We start from the raw sequence: 18,713 nt of genomic DNA, 5'->3' as shown, positions 1-18,713 counted from the left end.
ACACAAAAGCTCAGAGACAGCGTCTGGGCCCTGAGTTCAAGCCCCAGGATCAGCATCAAAAAACAAAAAGTTACTGAGGACAACGGAGGAGGGTTTTCCAAGCTGTCCTTGCTCTTGTGCTGTCCTCAGAACCTGCTTCTTGGTATTGTCCTCAAGCCTCTGGTGGTAGGCCTGCGTGCTGACAGACTGCCCTTAAGTCAGGTGCTCTGCGAGGTAGGTTTGGAGGTGGTCTTAGGAGGGCTGTGCACCTTGAAGCAGTCAGCAGGGCTCCCACCCCCACCCCTCAGAAGGCCATGTCTCTACACTAGCTTGCAGGGTGAGGGGGTTGTGTGGGGAGGGCATTAGTAAAGAAAGCAGTGTTCTTCCATTCCTGGAGGAAGGGTGTTGAAGGCGTAGACCTTCACCTACTACAGCTAGGCTGGCTGATGTGGGAGTAAGCGTCACTGTACTTCTGGGTATGTATAATGTGTGTCTGTGCCAGTTGAGGTTGGCCCAGCAGACAGATGCACCGATGGTACACATGTGTGGTTGGTAGGTGGGGCGTCATCTCATGCAGATGTGGGACTCGTCCCTCAGCTGTTGCACTGAGTCATTCTGGTCCATGATGTCTCTAGACTGGTGACTAACCCAGGTGAGAGGTGTGTGGTGTCAAGCAGGCTGACCTGCTTCAGCCGGAAATGACAGGTCTGTGTGCTGCAGTCAGCACTCTGTCCTGGAGGTGTTGGAGCAGGTCCCCTGGGCTTGCCTGACACACAGGTCTTTCTGGACTCCAGGACCGTGAGCTTCCCGCCAGGAGTCTGGTTCCTTCAGCATGGGGCGTGTACACGGGCCCCACTGCAGCGGCCTTGGGGGCCTCCCTGCTCCTCCCATAATCCATGTTCTGTTTCCACAGGGCACCACCTTCCTATTTCTTCCTGGCCACGGCCCTTCCCTCACAGTTCAGCACTTGCTTGCCTGAAGTTAATTTCCAGAAGCAGGTAAGGACCTGAGAGAAAGGCACCTGCTGTGTAGTTGTGGGACAGTGGTGGGTAGAGGCTGGGCTGACCGTCAGTGTAACGCCCCAAGTCTCCTTTCTCTATTTCCCTCACCATGCTCATTCCCTCAAATGTGGGGAGTCTTTTTTTTCCCCCCTTGATGGTGCTGGGAGCTGAACTCTGCATAGTCAGTACTGGCTGTTCTACTGAGCTGCCCCCTCTAATGTGTGAGTTCTTAAGGTAAATGTGGGGCTGCCAATTTCTTCAGGCTACGATTTGAACAGACTCTGGGGTAATATTTTATGTAAATGACTAGTCACACAATTAGATGATGTATTTTTGTCTGGTATAAACTTGGTGAAAATGTATATTTTTTAAGTGTATTTAAAGTCTAGCGTGATGTATTTTATTGTTCTTGTTGTTTGTAGTGCTAAGGATGGGACCCAGGGTCTTGCCTATGCTAGACAAATGCTGTAATGCTAAGCTGTACCTCCAGTCCTCACTATATATATATTTGTTTGTTTCTTTTTGGTTTCTTTTTGCCAGTCCTGGGGCTTGAACTTAGGGCCTGAGCCCTGTCCCTTGGCTTCCTTTTGCTTAAGGCTAGCACTATACCACTTAAGCCACAGCCCCACTTTTGGCTTTTTCTGTTTATGTGGTGCTGGGGAATTGAACCCAGGGCTTCATGTATATGAGGCAAGCACTCAGGCCATATCCCCAGCCCATCTTTTTTGTTTATGTGGTACCAAGGAATTGAACTTATGGCCTCATGCATCATGCATGCTAGACAAACACTCTACCACTAAACCACATTCCTAGCCCCTCATATTTTTTGTGTGTGTGCCAATTCTGGGGCTTGAACTCAGGGCCTGGGTGCTGTCTCTGAGCTTTTGTGCTCAAGGTTAGCATTCTGCCACTTGAATCACAGCTCTGCCTCCAGCTTTTTTTGGTACTTAACTGGAGATAAGAATCTCACAGGCTTTTCTGCTCAGGCTGGCTTCAAACTACAGTCTTCAGATCTCAGCCTCCTGAGTAGCTAGGATTATAGGCATGAACAACCAGCACCCAGCTCTTATGGCACATTTATAAATGGACAAAACAAAAGAGAAATGCTGTGACCCAGAATTCAGAAGTGACTTGTGTGCCTCAAGGACTCATCCTGTGGTTTGTCCTGGCCTGAGGTTATATGATATTTTCTTAGCAGGTGCAAGACCCCTATGTATATAAATAGATACTCCACTTTATATAATTGTGGGTGTCCAAACAGCATTAGCTCCACATTTATAAATAAAAAAATAAGTGCAGGGGGCTGGGAATATGGCTTAGTGGTAGAGTGCTTGCCTAGCATGCATGAAGCCCTAGGTTTGACTCCTCAGTACCACATAAACAGAAAAAGCTGGAAGTGGCCCCGTGGCTCAAGTGGTAAAATGCTAGCCATGAGCAAAAGAAACCAGAGACAGTGCCCAGGCCTTGAGTTTAAGCCCCAGGACTGGGGGAAAAATGCAGGTGGCTGTGATTGTATTCAAAGCCACTCGAGCCTGTCCAAAGGGAAGCTTGCTTTCCAAAATCTTACCAGAATCAGTTGCATTTCCAAGATGGGAGACCCAAAAGGCAGCCCAAACCACCCAGCCTCCAGTGGCTGCAAGTCATATACTTGTCTTGTTCTCTGGGTGCCTTCTGTCTGACTTCTTCATTCTTCTAATGTGAGATCGGTGTCTCAGAAGCTGAAGGTCATGTGGTAGTCAACATTAGGATTGTGTAGAGGAAGGGCGGCATACGTGCAGACATCTAGGATATCTCCTAGAGCATGCAGGGACCTCCCAGATTATGAATCCCATAGTTGTTCTCTCTGTGAACCTTTCAAAGTCAAGCTTCCTTCAACTCAGAATCACCAAAGTGTGTGTGTGGCGGGAGGAGCCTGTGAACTCATGTATGTGTTTGGGGAATCTCTGAATCTGAAGGAATTGTGTAATACCTTGTTATTCATATCTACCCTATCAGATGTAATTTTCTGGCATGGCCCAATTTTCAAAGATTTTTGTGGTTCGCTATCATACACTATGCAATCACACACAGATCTCTGCCTACCCCATTTATTTGCATAATTGACAGTTGCCTGTTTCTTTTCATTCTCCTTTCCTTGGCTCATCTTTGACTGCATCAGCTAATATTGAGGATTTTTCTTAGGATTTGGAAGGAAGGTGTTGCTCTATTTTAGGTGATTGGGATAGTCAAGCATCATTTTTTTTTATTCTTAAATTTGGATGAATAATTAGCATCTAAATTAGTTGCAGAGCTTATATAATTTATCCCTTATTTAATGGAGACCAGTTCTCTTTGCTACAGGAAGAAGTAAGAATTCTCAATTTGAAGTTAATGTGATACTTGTCACAATTGTGATGAAAATTTAATAGCACATTTGCTTAGCTAGGCAACAAACCTAAACATACTGTGATATGCTTGTAGTATACCCCTGGCTGCGATACCTGTGTTGTTTGAGTTGATTACGATTTATTCTCTTCAATTATTAATTCTCATCACGTTGAGATCCTTTACTGAAGATTAGGACAGTATCATGCCAATGCATTGTGGCATTTCTAGAGCATTTAAGTTGGTGTGTGAAGGGTGGAAAGAGGTGCCTCTGGCCATGTCCTGCCCCAGATCTAGCCCTAGGCAGGAAGAATCAGCTCAAAGCAAGAGCTTGAAAATGCTAGGTAACTAGAATTTGTAGGAATGTCAAGTAAGGAGATTCCTGAAGACAGAACAAATAGCTCTGCCAGGGAAGTATGTTGAAGTGGAAATGATCAGCTCCAAAGACCCAGTCAGGTCTGGCTGGACAGCCATCAACTTACCGTCAAAATCAGCGTGAGGTATCCTGGGAACAAGGCTGCCACAGCCCAGGGGAGGAGATGACAGTGCATTCCCGGTGGAGCGGGTAGAATTGCTTTGTGATGGGAGCCCCATGTGAAATGATTCCATGATGTAGATGGTCCATGCTAGAAGACACATTCCTCTATTCAGCCCCTCCTGTGCTTCCAGCAACAGGAAAGAGATCCTGGGGACAGGGCAGCACAAACTAGACCACTCCTTGCCTGGGTAGGACTGGCTCTTGGAGTGAATGGGGCCGGACTTACTGGGGTGTGGTTTGTAGCACTGGTTTAGAATAAAGGCAGCTCCTGCAAAGAGCCCCTTTCCCATACTAGCTGTGGGGTAATACTGAACACCCTGCAACACAAGCCGTCTTGTGTGGGGTGACACCTAGTGGCCAATCTCTTGCGTCCCTTCGTGTCTTTCACAGGTGTAAACTAGCCTGGGGACACAGAACAGAATTGGAAGAATTTTGCTCCTGGAATCCCTGACTCCCAGTTTGAAGGCTTGGAGGAGCATGCCTGATGTCCTCTGGAGAATATAGTAGCTCAGGGAAACCAAGTATGTTGGAAGTAGTAGTTCTTTGGAAAGCCGGGTGGCCGTGGCTCACGCCTGTAATCCTAGCTACTCGGGAGGCTGAGATCTGAGGATCTGAGGATCGCAGGAAAGTCCATGAGAAACTCTTTGTCTTGAATTAGCCACCACAAAACCAGAAGTGGTGCTGTGGCTCAAAGTGGTAGAGCACTAGCTTTGAGCTGAAGAGCTCAGGGACAGTGCCCAGGCCCAGAGTTCAAGCCTGACAACCTCCCCCCCCCCACACACAAAATCTTTGGAAAAGTGGTTTGTTTATGAGAGATGGGGCTTATCTACCTGTCTCTTCTAGCTCCTCCTGTATGAGGTTCTGAGTGTCTCTGGTGCCTCGCTGCAGCCCCGTGGTATCAGGACACAGCTGCTAGCCTTCAAAGCTGTCTGCAGAAGCTGCCCCCAACAATACATTTGGTTCTAAATTATAGATCCCATAGAGAAGATGAAGCTTAGATACTGTAGGCTGTTGCCCAGTTTCATTCAGCTAACGGGGCAGTGTTGAGTAAGCTGCCAGGCTCCAGGACGACAGGGGGGAGCAAAATGAATACAGCAAGAGAGATGATAAGCAGGTACTCAGAAAACTAGGACACTGAGACAGGCCTATAGACCAGGAAAGACTGGGGTGGGGCCTGGAACCAGCTCTGTTTTGCGGTCAGAAGCTTCTCTGGAGAGGAAAGCTCAAGTGGAATTTGATCAGAAGCCAGTTCCATGCTCAGGCTAGTCCCTGTGTGGGGACACCCACGAGGAGGAGTGGGGAGAAGCGCACTAGAGCAGGAGCATAGTGTGATGGGCCTCGTGGGTCCTGGGCAAGACTGTGAAGTGTATCTTCTGGTAGGATTAGGTGGATGGTGATGTCATCTCTTCTGATATTTACTCGGTAGCTTAAACTCAGGGCCTCATGTTCTTGCTGGGCTTTTTCTATCCACTCCTCAAACCACACCTCTAGTCTAGCCTTCTGCTGGTTAATTGGAGATAAGAGTTTCGAGGAGGACTTTTCTGCATGTGCTGGCTTTGGACTGAGATCTTCAGATTGTAACCTCCTTAATATCTAAGATTCCAGGTATGAGCCACCAGTGTCCAGCCAGCCCTCTTCTGGTCTTTTTAGATGGTTCTGGCTACTAATTAGGAGAATGGGGAGGAGAGGAAACTGAGGTGATGAGGAGTTGGCCAGGGCCATCAGGGAGGAGGTCAGGTCACTGGTCCATGCGTTTGTGTGGGATCCCACCTCAGACCAGCAGTGTTACATGGGTGCTGAAGATGATGGGGTGACGGGAGAAGTGCTATCCTGCAACTACACGCTTTTCTGCTCAGCCTTTTGGGAAATGAGGGCTGTCTGAAGGTTGGCATGTTCCCCAAGACTGTGTTTGAGGCAGCTACTCCCTTTCCCCAATTTTTCAAGTTGTTGCTTTCAGATTGTAGGGGAAGAGCATCTGGAGTCTGGGCACTTAAAAGTGTGAAGGAAGGATCTGGAATGAGCCCCAGGCTGCATCATGTGCACATCCATGATGTAGCCCTCCCTGGCCCCATTTTTTTAGGGCAAGGAAGGAACTAGCTTTGGAGGAATGAGCATTGACAACTACCAATAGGGAGGCTGCTGCCAAGGCCCAGGCTCTGGCGCATTCCCACATGTGGAAGAGTGTCATTCTGCCTTGGTTGAACCCCTGGTCTAGGGCTTGCAAGCCCTCGACCGTGGCCTACATCAGGAGTGAGGCACGTTAGCCTGTCAACTCTGTTCCTAGTTCCCTGCACAGCTCCTTGGCTCCAAGACTGAGAGGTTCCACACCCGCCCCCCCACCAGCTGCTGAGTTATTTCTGACTCATCCAGGAGTTACAAGTGTGTAACCCAAGCCCCTCCACACTCGCCTCTCTCCTCCAGCTCCTCCTGGAGGAGGCTCTGGGCTTCTCTCCCAGTCCCTAGCTGCAGGTCAGGCCTGAGACACCTGGACACCCTGCTGGCCTTCACAGCTGCCTGCAGGAGTGGCCCTCTGACAGGTGGGGTAGGTTTGTGAGCACAGGGCAGCCAGCTCCGTCCATACCGCTGCCTCTCTACCCTGGAGCTGCCTCTCCCCCTTGAAGGGCTTCTTGGAGCCCAGCCCAGGAGCTGGCCTCTTGAACTCGGCAGGGGCTTCTGCACAGGGAGCTGTCTCTGGGTTTGGGGGCTGGGCGCTGATCTCAGCCAAATGCCCAAGCCAGCCACCTCAGATCATACCACTTCTGCAGATGTGCCAGTTGCTTGCTTTAAAAACAGGACCCTTTCGTTTTCATGCACTCCGCATTTCCCGCAGCTCTGGTAGGAGTCTTGCTGTGGAGTGGCTGGAAGGTAGAGCTGGCCTGAAATCTGGTCTGATCTCTCCCCAACTTAACAGCCTTATGCACAGAAGTGGCAGGCTTGCCCACCAGCCCCCTCCAGCCCCTGTTCTGGAATAAGATGCTTAGTGAAACTGGCTCGTTGGAGTGGATAGGGCAAGGGAGGGATTGGGCAGCTCACCATCGCCTCCACGCTCTCAGAAGTGAGCCATCAGGTGGAGAGGGGCTACTTGGGAAAGGTATGTGTTGCCTACAGGTGTTGATATATGAGTATGTGTCACTCTGACCACCTTTCTCCTTGGTGCTGCCCCGCCCTCTGCAGGAGTCCCCAGCGCTGGGCCAGGGGGGATGAACCGCGAGGGAGCACCCGGGAAGAGTCCGGAGGAGATGTACATTCAGCAGAAGGTCCGCGTGCTGCTCATGCTGAGGAAGATGGGGTCAAACGTGAGTGTGTGTGGTGGTAGACGGGCTCCCAGGGAGGGTACCTGCCACTCTGAATTGGAAGGGGTGCTGCAGCCACCTATGGGGCGGCTACGCTGTGGGCTAGGGAGGAGTTGGGAGCCTGTGGCTTAGTGCTGTGTCCACTTCAGCTCCCCCAGGAACAGAGCATAGCCTGTCCAATTCGGAGGCACCACCCCCATGACCTTTGGGCCCAGGAGGGTGAGGATCTGAGGGCCTTGATCTTCCTTTCTTCCCTTCTACCAACCCCTGATAGAGTTTTCTCCCAGGGAGCATAGGTGGGGCACTGAGGAGAACAGCAGACAAGCAGGTATGGCCATCTTTAGAAAAGAGGAGGGATTTGGGATTTCCAATTGACCATCAGCTCCCTGAGCTGGGCCCATATCTTCCCACTGGCCCAGTGCCAAGACTGGACACTGATCCCAGATACTATGCAAGTGGCAAGGCCTGTGGGCCCCAGGGATCAGGTTTTTAGGGAGGAGAGAATACTCACTCTGGAACTGAAGGGGCCAGCTCTCCGGAATAGAAGCCCACAGAGCAAAAGGAAATGCACTCAATGGGGTCAGGCAGGCCTTTCAGGGAGCAGGTGTGTACTGCCCCTTATCACAGTGCTTTCAACCCGCAGCTAACGGCCAGTGAGGAGGAGTTCCTGCGCACCTACGCCGGGGTGGTCAGCAGCCAGCTCAGTCAACTGCCTCAGCACTCTATCGACCAGGGTGAGTTTGGGGCCATGGCCCAGAGAACCCAGTGGTTCTGTGGAAAGCTAGATGGTGGTGATGCAGGGGGTTGGGGCAGACAAGGAAGGGCCTCAGCCCTCTCCCATCCCCAAACAGAGGCTCCTACCTGGTGCCATCTCCTTCTGTAGGCATTGGAGTCAAGGACTCAACAAGGCAGAAGATGGATCCTTTGTAGGCCTGGAGGAGGCAGGAAATGGAGTTGTCTGGGAGCCTTGTAGCCTCAGAGGGTGTAGTTGCTACATTTCCTTAACCTCCAGCCCAACTCCTTCCACCTAGAACCTTGTTCAGGAACAGTGAAACTGCCCTGTCACCTGGGCACAGGCCAAGCTGTGACTGGTATGGCCCTTGCTGTGGCCAGAAGGGCTACCCCAGAGGGCCTAGATGTCTGTGTGCCCAAGAGAGTTCTGTCAGTCATGGTCATAAGTATCATTTGAGTGTGTCTTGCATGACAGGCACTGTGTCAAGCAATTGATACCCATCATTTCATTTTACTGTAGGTAGTGACTATTGAATTGCTTGCAGTTAGCAGCAAGGAAGTCGTTTGGAAGCAGTCTGTCTTTGCCCTTGATTGTGCAGCCAGTCACTGGGGAACCAGGTTGCAAGTCTGCTCCAGAGCAGCTCTTCATGGCCTGTCCTCATCATCCCAGATGAGGCTAGCCAGCAGCTCTGTGTTCCTCAGTCACTTATGAGGCTTTCTCTCTAGAAAGCTTATCCCAAACTGTGCCCCACATTCTGACATGCATCTCCACATAGTTCTTTCCTGCTTTATGCTTTGTTGAGATTATTGGTCATAATAATGAACATCCACGGCCTGTTCAGACAGGATCGGCTCCTAGAGCAGGGTGCTGACGACTCCATTTGCCATGCTGCCATGCTGCTGGGGAGGACAGAGGATCTGGCATACCCGGCTGCCGCCCTGGTTATCCTGGATGTTTTGTGTTCTACCTGGCTGGCACAGAGGCTGGTTCCCAAGCACTGATGCTGGGTGTGACCCATCCTGTGTGCCCAGCTCAGCAGAAACCTTCCAGGCTGCTCCGGTAGCTCACATGGCAGCCTGGGGCGATGCGCACCATGCACAGCCTGCCCAGACATGCCTACTTGGGCGTGCCATGTGCTAAACAACAGTACAGCCGAGCTGTGTGCAGCCAGATCCACCCTCTCAGGGTCTCTGGGGCCAGGCACTTTCTCCTCCAGGGCTGGTCGGGGTTTCCAGCATGGGTCCTCTCTTGAGCCCTCTCTTAAAATCTGCCTGAAAACCTAAGCCTAAGTCTCTAGGGACTCACCTTCCTTCCCTGGTGGTCATGGGGCCCTAACTAACCTGTTGGAGCTGATGTGGTAAGAATGCCCCTAATGGGATGCTCTTAATGGAGAAAATCAAACTAAGTAGTAGGACTGCATGTCAGCATAGACAACACACTACATGCCCTGCTATGTACACTCTCTCATATGTTTGTATAGAAACGAGAAGCTGACTAGATTTGGCATCTTATATCTGCAATCCTGGCTACTTGAGAAGCTGAGATCAGGGGTATCACAGTTCAAGGCTGGATTGTGGGGGAGGGGAATCTCTATCTCGGAAAAAATGAAAAGCCAGGAAAAGCTTCACAGAAAGCTTAAAGAGGAGCGTCATTGTCCAGGCTAGCCCAGGCAAAATGCAAGCCCCTATTCACAAATTAACAAGAAGTTCCAGGAGCTGGGTACTAGTGGCTCATGCCTATAATCCTAGCTACTCAGGATGCAGAGAGCAGAAGATTGTGGTTCAAAGTCAATCTAGGAAAAAATGTGAGACCACCCATCTCAGTCAGTTGATGGGTGGTTGTAGTCTGTCATCCTAGCTAAGTAAGAGGTATAACCAGGCAGATCACATACATGTAAGGCCCTCTGTGAAAAATAGTGAAGACCAACAGGGCTGGGGGTGTGGCTCAAGTGGTAGAGTGCCTGCCTAGCAAGTGCAGGTCCTGAGTTCAAGCCCCAGTCCTGTCAAAAAAGAACAGCTGATAGAGAGCCAGGAATGGTGATTCACTCCTGTAATCCGAGCCATGTAACAAGCAAAGATGGGAGAAGTGTATTTTGAGGCCAGCTTGAGTGAAAAAAATTGAGACCCTTTCTCAAAAAACCAAGCTGTGGGGGCTGGGAACATGGCCTAGTGGCAGGAGTGCTTGGCTCCTATACATGAAGCCCTGGGTTCGATTCCTCAGCACCACATGTATAGAAAAGGCCAGAAGTGGCACTGTGGCTGAAGAGGTAGAGTGCTAGCCTAGAGCAAAAAGAAGCCAGGGACAGTGCTCAGGCCCTGAGTCCAAGCCCCAGAACTGGCAAAACAAAACAAAACAAAACCCAAGCTAGGTATGGTGGTTCACATCTGTAATCCTATCTAAACAGGAGGTGGAGTTGGGTCATGCAAGAAAGCCTATTTGAAAAATACCTAAAGGAAAAAAAAAAAGAGGTTAGGGAATGGCCTTCAGTGGTAGAGCACCTAGTTACCTAGTTAGTAAACATTGGCACTGAGTTCAGACTCCACATAGGAGAGGTGGGGAGGGAGTGGAGAAAAGAGACAGGGAGGGAAGGAAAGAGGGAGGGAAGAAGGAAGAGAGAATAAAGAAAGAAAAGCTGATGGAATACATACCAGATGGTTAATAGAACGAAAAGTTTTTGGTCTTTTGGTTGTACTGGGGTTTGAACTCAAAGCCTCATGCTTGTTAGGCAAGATAGGCAAGTGCTCTACCACTTGAGTCACATCCCCAGATTTTTTGCTTTTATTAAAAGTCTGGGTGGGACTATTAAAAAAAAAAAAAGCCAGGCACTGATGGCTCACATCTGTAAGCCTAGCTACTCAGGAGGCTGAGATCTGAGGTCCATAGTTCAAAGGCAGTCTGAGCAGGAGAGTCTGTAAGACTCTTACCTCCATTTAGCCACCAGAAAACCAAACATGGTGCTGTATGGCTCAAAGTGGTAGGGCACTAGCCTTGAGCAGAACTCAGGGACAGTGCCTACACCCCGAGTTCAAGCCCCACGACCCACAAAAACAAGTCCAAGTAGGGGTGCTTGCCAATGACACACTCTTCTGCCTGGAAATAAACTTTGCCTTGCTGAGACAAAAAAAAACACAAAGAAGTTCAGATAATGACTTACAGAATTGTAGCCCCTTTTACAACTCCTTAATAATATTTTTTAAGGCCAGGTAGTGTTTGGAGTTTTTTGTTTTGTTTTTGCCAGTCCTGGGGCTGGCACTAAGGGCCTGAGCACTGTCCCTGGCTTCTTCTTGCTCAAGGCTAGCACCCTTCTTGAGCCACAGCGCCACTTCTGGCCGTTTTCTGTATATATGTGGTGCTGGGGAATCGAACCCAGGGCTTCATGTATACGAGGCAAGCACTCTTGCCACTAGGCCACATTCCCAGCCTGTTTGGAGTTTTTGCCCTGGGACCTGCCTCTGATAGTCATCTTTCTAACCTCTACCTCCTGAATAGCTGGGATCGTAAGTGGGAGGCACACTTATTGATAATTGATTGAGATGGAGTCTGACTAATTTTTTGCCCAGGCTAGCTTTGAGTCTCTATTGTCCCAATCTTTACTCTTTTTTTTTTTGCCAGTCCTAGGCCTTGAACTCAGGGCCTGAGCACTGTCCCTGGCTTCTTTTTGCTCAAGGCTAGCACTCTACCACTTGAGCCAAAGCGCCACTTCTGGCTTTTTTCTATATATGTGGTACAGAGGAATCAAACCCAGGGCTTCATGTATATGAGGCAAACACTCTACCACTAGGCCATATCCCCAACTCTGATCTTTATTCTTGAGTAGCTGAGACTACAGGTGTGAAACACCAATGCCCAGCCAAGAAAAATTTTTGTGCCTTGTGTGTGCTGAGCTTCGCTACCACTAAGCTACATCTTCAGCCTCAGAGAAAATTTAGCAAGGAGTTAGGACTGTATAGGTTCTCTCACTTTCCAAGTCTCAAAGTTTTAAAAACTAACCTTTTGCCCAGGTGCTGATGGCTCACGCCTGTAACTTAACTACTCAGGGGGCTGAGATCTAAGGATAGCAATTCAAAGCCAGGCCAGGCAGGAAAGTCCGTGAGACTCTTATCTCCAATAACCACCAGAAAACTGGAAGTTGTGCTGTGGTTCAAGTGCTGAAGAGCTCAGGAACAGCTCCCAGGCCCAGAGTTCAAGCCCCACAACAGACAAAGAGAGAGAGAGAGAGTGAGAGAGAGAGAGAGCGCTCTGCTGGATTGTTTAAGGTCACAGTGATCTTACCTCACTATTGACCTAGCCCTGAAACTGCTGGGCAGCTAGGAACAGCTGTAGGTAGGTGGTCATGGCCATACATGTATGTGTGTGGGAATCTGGGTCCTCATAGGTAAATAGTGTCCTTAGATACTTCTCTCTCTGGGGCATTGGGTTCCTGCATCACAGCATCTGGGGAAGGGTCTGGAGAGGGTCTCTGTACCCTATGAGCTGCTTCCTAGCACAAAATGTTTAACTATGATTTGCAGGAGGCCCTGAGAATCCCCAGATCTGTGAATTGGGGGAGGAGGGGGAGTGTCTGTGCCTAGAAAAGCTTTACCTATTTTCTGTTTTTTGGTTTTTTTTTTGGCCAGTCCTGGGGGCTTGGACTCAGGGTCTGAGCACTGTCCCTGGCTTCTTTTTGCTCAAGGCTAGCACTCTGCCACTTGAGCCACAGCGCCACTTCTGGCCATTTTCTGTATATGTGGTGCTGGGGAATTGAACCCTGGGCTTCATGTATACGAGGCGAGCACTCTTGCCACTAGGCCATATCCCCTATTTTCTGTTATTTTGTGTGATGAAGATACTACAAACAAACACAACTACAAATTCAGTTTAGTCCCTCCTGGAGTTGCTGATCTAAGGTCGGAGCTTATATTTAGGTCTATGACTTGAAGCTAAATGATTCTCTACCAGAATTCTTTTTTTTTCCCAGCTTTTTCTTTTTTTTAATTTAATTTATTTATTAATTGAACACAAATTTTTTTGACAAGGTGTTGTGCAAAAAGGGTACAGTTACATAGTAGGGCAGTGTGTACATTTCTAGTGATATCTTACGCCCTGTTTTACTTTCCCTTCTCTAGGTCAGGTAGACATATATACAATATACAATGTATCAAGAACATATACAGTAGCCACATGGCCAAGCCCAAGAAAATTCGCCTAGGGCTTTAAATGTAATGTCGATATTAGACAATGTGTTGACAGTTATCTACCAGAATTCTAACCTGCCACCTCTCCATTACAGACCAATTTCTGCTGTCAGAGGCACAGGCTATGCTCAGGTAGCAAAGCTTGGATTGGTACCTCCATCACATAGGCTGGGGAAAGGGACCAAGCAAGCTTTTATCAGCCCCTTGTGGCCTGGAGCAGGCTGATGTGATAAAGGGGGCCTAGCAGGAGCACCTCCTGTCCACTAGGTGGTGCTGTCCTTCAACAGATGGCAGGGTTCTGCTCTAAGCTTCCCAGAGCTGATAAAGGTTTTGTATTTCCCCTTGGGCCCCTCTAGGCAGAGAATCAGGGCAGATCCACCTATGGGACAGTACTCAGCATTGTTTAGGTGTGTGTACACACATATACACATACCAAGGCTAGAGGAGTTTGTATTTGAGCAACAGCCTGGCCATGTCTGCTGGGTACAAGTAGGTATTGGATATACCTAGGGCATAGGCCTGTACTTCAGGAATGATTCTAGTAGGTGAGCCCCTAGTACTGCATAGTGAGCCCTCCCACTTCTTGGTCTACCTGGCCTCTGCTGAGCTGAGACCACTGTGACACCCCTTTTCTTCCCCATCCTGTCCTCCTTGTCCCCTTCCCTTCCTCCTCCTTTGTCTCATGTGTATGTCAACTCCTTCCTGCTGTGTTTCCCTCAGCTTCTAGGAGTCCAGCCCTAGACCCCCTCCCCGCACCTCTCGCAACTTTGACCGGGCCCTCCTGTATACCTTGTCTGTTAACTCCCATGCTGTCTCTGTTTCTCCATTGAGCTTGGGATGTGGCTTCTTTCTACTCTTTTATCAGTGGGGCTGGGTGGGCTCCACTAGGCACCAGGCATGCATGGATGCAACAGTGGATAAGAGCTGGTGGTCTAGAAAAGCAGGGAGTGCTCTGAGCACTACCTCCTGGTCCCCACTGTGACCAAGCAGACTTGACAGCCAGGCAGGACTTAGCTTTGAACCAAAGGAAATCAATACTTGTCTGGGAAGGCTGCCTTTCTGAGAAGGACAAGCTGCAGCAGGGGGGAGCCGCAGCTTTGAAAAGCAGGCTGCAGAGTGCCGAGCCCACCACTTTCCCATCGGTGCTGTTCCTCCTGAGTATGTATTGATTGTCTCTCCTGGCTATGAAGTGATGCATGGTCATTGCAGAAAACAGGGGAGAGGGAGAAACCATTAAAAAGTATAACAGATTAAATCCTACTGTCTACCTATAGCTGTTATTTATTACTTTTTCTTCAATTTTCAAATATATACCTGTAGCCCAGACCCCTTTTAAAATAATGCTTGCATTTGTGTCACAAAATTACAACTGTACAGGATTCATTTTAACTTCTATTTCTTATTTAGGACAACTTTACTGTGCTCCTAGACAATTCAAAAACATTTTAGTGATGGCATAATATGCAGCCAACTGACTGTGCCATAATTTACTGGTCAGTCCCTTCCTGTCGCATCCTTGCTTCTCGTCTCTATTCATCACAATAGTGGAAGCATTCATCACGTTTCTCTTGAGCCAGGTTTCTTGCCTAGTAACATATGAAAGTTATCCTGGTAGGTTTTCACCATAGCTCTGTGAAGTGCTGCCTTGGGCCCCACTGTCAGGAAAATTGGCCCAAAGAATCTGAAACACATAGCCATAAAGCTAGTCAGTGTGCGGTCCAAACCTACACCTGCCACTGTTGTACATAAATCCTCATTATTTCAAGATAGATTCAGGAATGGCTTACAGGACTTTTTTTTTTTTTTAATGCTAGTCATGGGGCTTGAACCTGAGTACTGTCCCTGGCTTCTTTTTGTTCAAGGCTAGCACTCTACCTGCACCACAGTGCCACTTCTGGCCTTTTCTATATATGTGATGCTGGGGAATTGAACCCAGGGCTTCATGCGTGCTAGGCAAGCACTCTACTGCTAAGCCACATTCCCAGCCCTATCCACTGTGCATTTTCTCTTTTTTTCTTCTTCTTCTTCTTTTTTTGTCAGTCCTTGGCCTTGGACTCAGGGCCTGAGCACTGTCCCTGGCTTCTTTTTGTTCAAGGCTAGCACTCTACCACTTCGGCCACAGCACTACTTCTGGCCGTTTTCTATATATGTGGTGCTGGGGAATCAAACCCAGGGCTTCATGTATACAAGGCGAGCACTCTTGCCCTCCACTATGCATTTTTAAGCAGCGTAGTGTATCATGTGAGGAGGGGGTATACAGGTGTGGCTTAGTTACATGGTATCACAGAGAAGGCAAAACAAGTTGGAGAACACTTCCTCCCCCCTATTCTAGGCATTGTTTTGTTGGTTCCAGGGCTTGAACTCAAGGCCTTGTACTTGCTTGGCTGGGCTGCTTGCTCGCAGCTCTTGCTCCACCATTTGAGTCATACCTCCAGCCCTGCATTTTACTGGTTAATTAGAAATGGAGTCTCTCACTTCTTGGCCCAAGCTGTCCTCAAACCTCAGTCCACCAGGTCTTAGTCTCCTGAGTAGCCAAGATTACAGGAATGAGCCACTGGCGCTCACCACTTTCTGCTGCCCTTTTGTTCTGGGATCAGGCCCCTGGTGATAAGCTGCAAAGGCCACCCTATAGCCAGCCAGTTGCCTACAGAATCATTTTCTTTTTGTTTCTGAAACAGTCTTGCTATGTTGCTCAAGCTGGCTTCAAACTGTGTAGCCAGGTTGGCATTGGACTCACCATTTTCCTGCATCCCCAGTGCTGGGATTTACAGGTGTATGTCATCATGCCCAGTGCCCCCAGACTGTGTGTGTGGTGCCATGGATGAACCCTTGCCCTTTGTCCCAGAGCTATAAGGTACTCTCCTAGACATGGCTCACTTTGACAAGGAAGCTTCTGGTTGTTTTTCTGCCTGGGGACCTCTTTTCTGGTCTGCCTGTGTCCCTGTCCTTGCCCCTGGGAGCCGCAGGCTGGCACACTGGCTCCCCAGGTCTGTCAAAACCTTCATCTGATCACATGCTCCCTAAGGGACTTCCAGGGAAAACCTTCCCACTGTGGCCTCTAGACTGTCTTGGTGTCCCTGGCTTTCCTCTGTGGAAGCCAAGGCTGCTTAGTACACTTGCAGAGAGCCCAAAATAGGGCCCTTGGTCTCAGGAACCTTGTGGCTGTGGCATGGAAAAGCCAGTAGGAACCAGGGCTTCTGGGAAGCAGACCCCTTGCTCTGTACTTCCTGGGTGACGGGGCTCTGTTCATTACCCTGCTTGAACTTTGCAGTGCCCTGTGGGTGGAGGTGGTGGCCTGAACTTTCTCTGGAATTCTCCCATGCTGTTTTCCAGACTGTTCTTTCACTCTGTGAGTCCTCTATCGCCCTCCTCGGGTCATCTGATGCCCCCACTGTCTCCTAGACCTCCACACAAATCTTACCTTCCTGGAAGAAAATCTTCCCCGACACCGAGTGTGGGGAGTTCTGTAGCGTCTGTACTGTGCTCAGCTGTGCATCGCTGCAGCCCAGCTTCTGGCTCAGAGTGCTACTTGTTTGATTAAATGCAGCCTGAGCCTCTTGGAGGCCAAGTTGCTCAGAGCAGCTCCTCTGTGGGCAGCGGGCTGGCTGCGCTCCTTCTTCTCTGGCCTTGGTCCCGGCCACTGCACTGGACAGATCGGCTGCTGCTGCTTCTGGATCTCCTCTCCCCAGAGTGGCTTGGAGGCTTCTCCCACAGGCTGTAAGTGGTAACAGACTATGAGCTGAAATTACAGTCAGACCCAGGGAGAATTCTAGTTATGGGATGGGAAGCTAATCTTTTTCTAACTTTAATCAACACTTAGATGAGAATTACCTGTAACCTAATAACAAAAGTGAGGCAAAAATACCTATACATTGAAACAAGTGGAAATCAACCAGATTTGGTGTATAACATGTCACTAAAAGAAAAAGAATCTCAAGAAGGAAAACAGTGTGCAAGGCCAGCTGCTTCGTCAGCATTATGCTTTGGGCCCCATGAAGGCTGCTTTGACCCTTCCTCACCCATTGTCATCATTGTCATGGTTCTGTGGTTCAGAACTGAGGGGGAAAAAAAAGCCTGAAAGGCCTCATAGCCCCTCGTAGGACTGTAGCCTCCCGACCCCATGACAGGAGATGACCCCTGTCTTGAAGGGGGCACGGTGGGGCTGCTCAGTCCAGTGACTGGCCAGTTCACTCACATTAGCTCCTCCCTGCGGTGCCCTCAGCACAGTGTCAGGTGACGGCCTTGTCCCCAGGCCGCTGGTCCAGCAGGGCAGTCAGGCACAGGAACAAATGCAGAAGAGCGTTCGGTGCACTGATTAAAGTATAATAAGCATTTGGGGTCTTGGGGAACCCACCTGGAAACCGCAGGTAAAGATAGAATTTGCTCTGAGCCTTATGGGTGTGTGAAAATATACACACTGGGGAGAAAAAGGGCATTGCATGCCAACCTGCCTCAGCCTGGAACTCAGTCTCTCTCTCTCTCTCTCAGTTGTGGGGCTTGTACTCTGAGCCTGGGTGCTATCCCTGAGCGCTTCAACTCAAGGCTAGTACTCTACCCACTTGAGCCACAGCGTCACTTCCAGTTTTTCTGAGTAATTTATTGGAGATAAGAGTCTCATGGACTTTTCTGCCAGGGCTAGCTTTGAACTGCGATCCTCAGATCTTAGCCTCCTGAGAAACTGGGATTATAGGTGTGAGCCACCAGTGCCCGTACTCTGTCTCTTTTTAAAAATAATAATGGAGTGGGCTGGGAATATGGCCTAGTGGCAAGAGTGCTTGCCTCGTATACATGAGGCCCTGGGTTCGATTCCTCAGCACCACATATACAGAAAATGGCCAGAAGTGGCGCTGTGGCTCAAGTGGCAGAGTGCTAGTCTTGAGCGGGAAGAAGCCAGGGACAGTGCTCAGGCCCTGAGTTGATGGCCCAGGACTGGCCAAAAAAAAAAAATGGAACCAGTCACTGGTGGCTCACACCTGTAAATCCTAGCTACTTAGGAGGCTGAGATCTGAGGATCACGATTTGAAATCAGCCCAGGCAGGAAACTCAGTGAGACTCTTATCTCCAATAAACTGCTCAAAAAAGCCAGACGTAGGGTCTGGGAATATGGCCTAGTGGCAAGAGTGCTTGCCTCCCATACATGAAGCCCTGGGTTCAATTCCCCAGCACCACATATACAGAAAATGGCCAGAAGTGGTGCTATGGCTTAAGTGGTAGAGTGCCTTGAGTACCAAGAGTACCTTGAGCCTTGAGAAAAAAAAAAAAAAAAAAGAAGAAGCCAGGGACAGTGCTCAGGCCCTGAGTCCAAGCCCCAGGACTGGAAAAAAAAAAAAAAAAAGAAAAGAAAAAGAAAAAAGCTAGGAGTAGCACTGTGGCTCAAGCGTTAGAGCACTTGCCTTGAGCAAAAGAAGCTCAGGGATAGCACCCAGGCCCAGAGTTCAAGCCCCAGGACCAGCAAAATAATAATAAGAGGAAATTTAGGCTCCTAAGCACTACCATGGCCTGAGAATCTGCACTTTAAACATAGTGTAGGCCCACCTAATCAGGTGGCTAAGATAGGAGGATTTCCTGAACTTAGGAGCTCCAGGCCAGCCTGGACAGCATCGGAAGACCTTGTGTCACGTACGTACATAC

General features: G+C 49.3%; 1 protein-coding gene across 1 annotated transcript in view; it reads left to right on the top strand.

Annotated features, from left to right (window-relative positions):
- Ctnnbip1 (catenin beta interacting protein 1) overlaps nucleotides 1-18,713 on the top strand; it is a 57,818-nt gene that overhangs the window by 31,135 nt on the left and 7,970 nt on the right. Inside the window, exons 2-4 of the mRNA XM_048350199.1 lie at nucleotides 893-977; nucleotides 7,057-7,178; nucleotides 7,819-7,909. Of these exons, the coding sequence (XP_048206156.1) occupies nucleotides 7,083-7,178; nucleotides 7,819-7,909 (187 nt within the window). The 5' untranslated portion in view covers nucleotides 893-977; nucleotides 7,057-7,082. The remainder of the gene's footprint in view (nucleotides 1-892; nucleotides 978-7,056; nucleotides 7,179-7,818; nucleotides 7,910-18,713) is intronic.

Source organism: Perognathus longimembris, chromosome 7 (assembly GCF_023159225.1).
Source record: "Perognathus longimembris pacificus isolate PPM17 chromosome 7, ASM2315922v1, whole genome shotgun sequence".
Lineage (NCBI taxonomy): Eukaryota > Metazoa > Chordata > Mammalia > Rodentia > Heteromyidae > Perognathus > Perognathus longimembris.
Note: the sequence above shows the minus strand (reverse complement) of the source record. Positions and strands in the feature narration are given on the sequence as shown.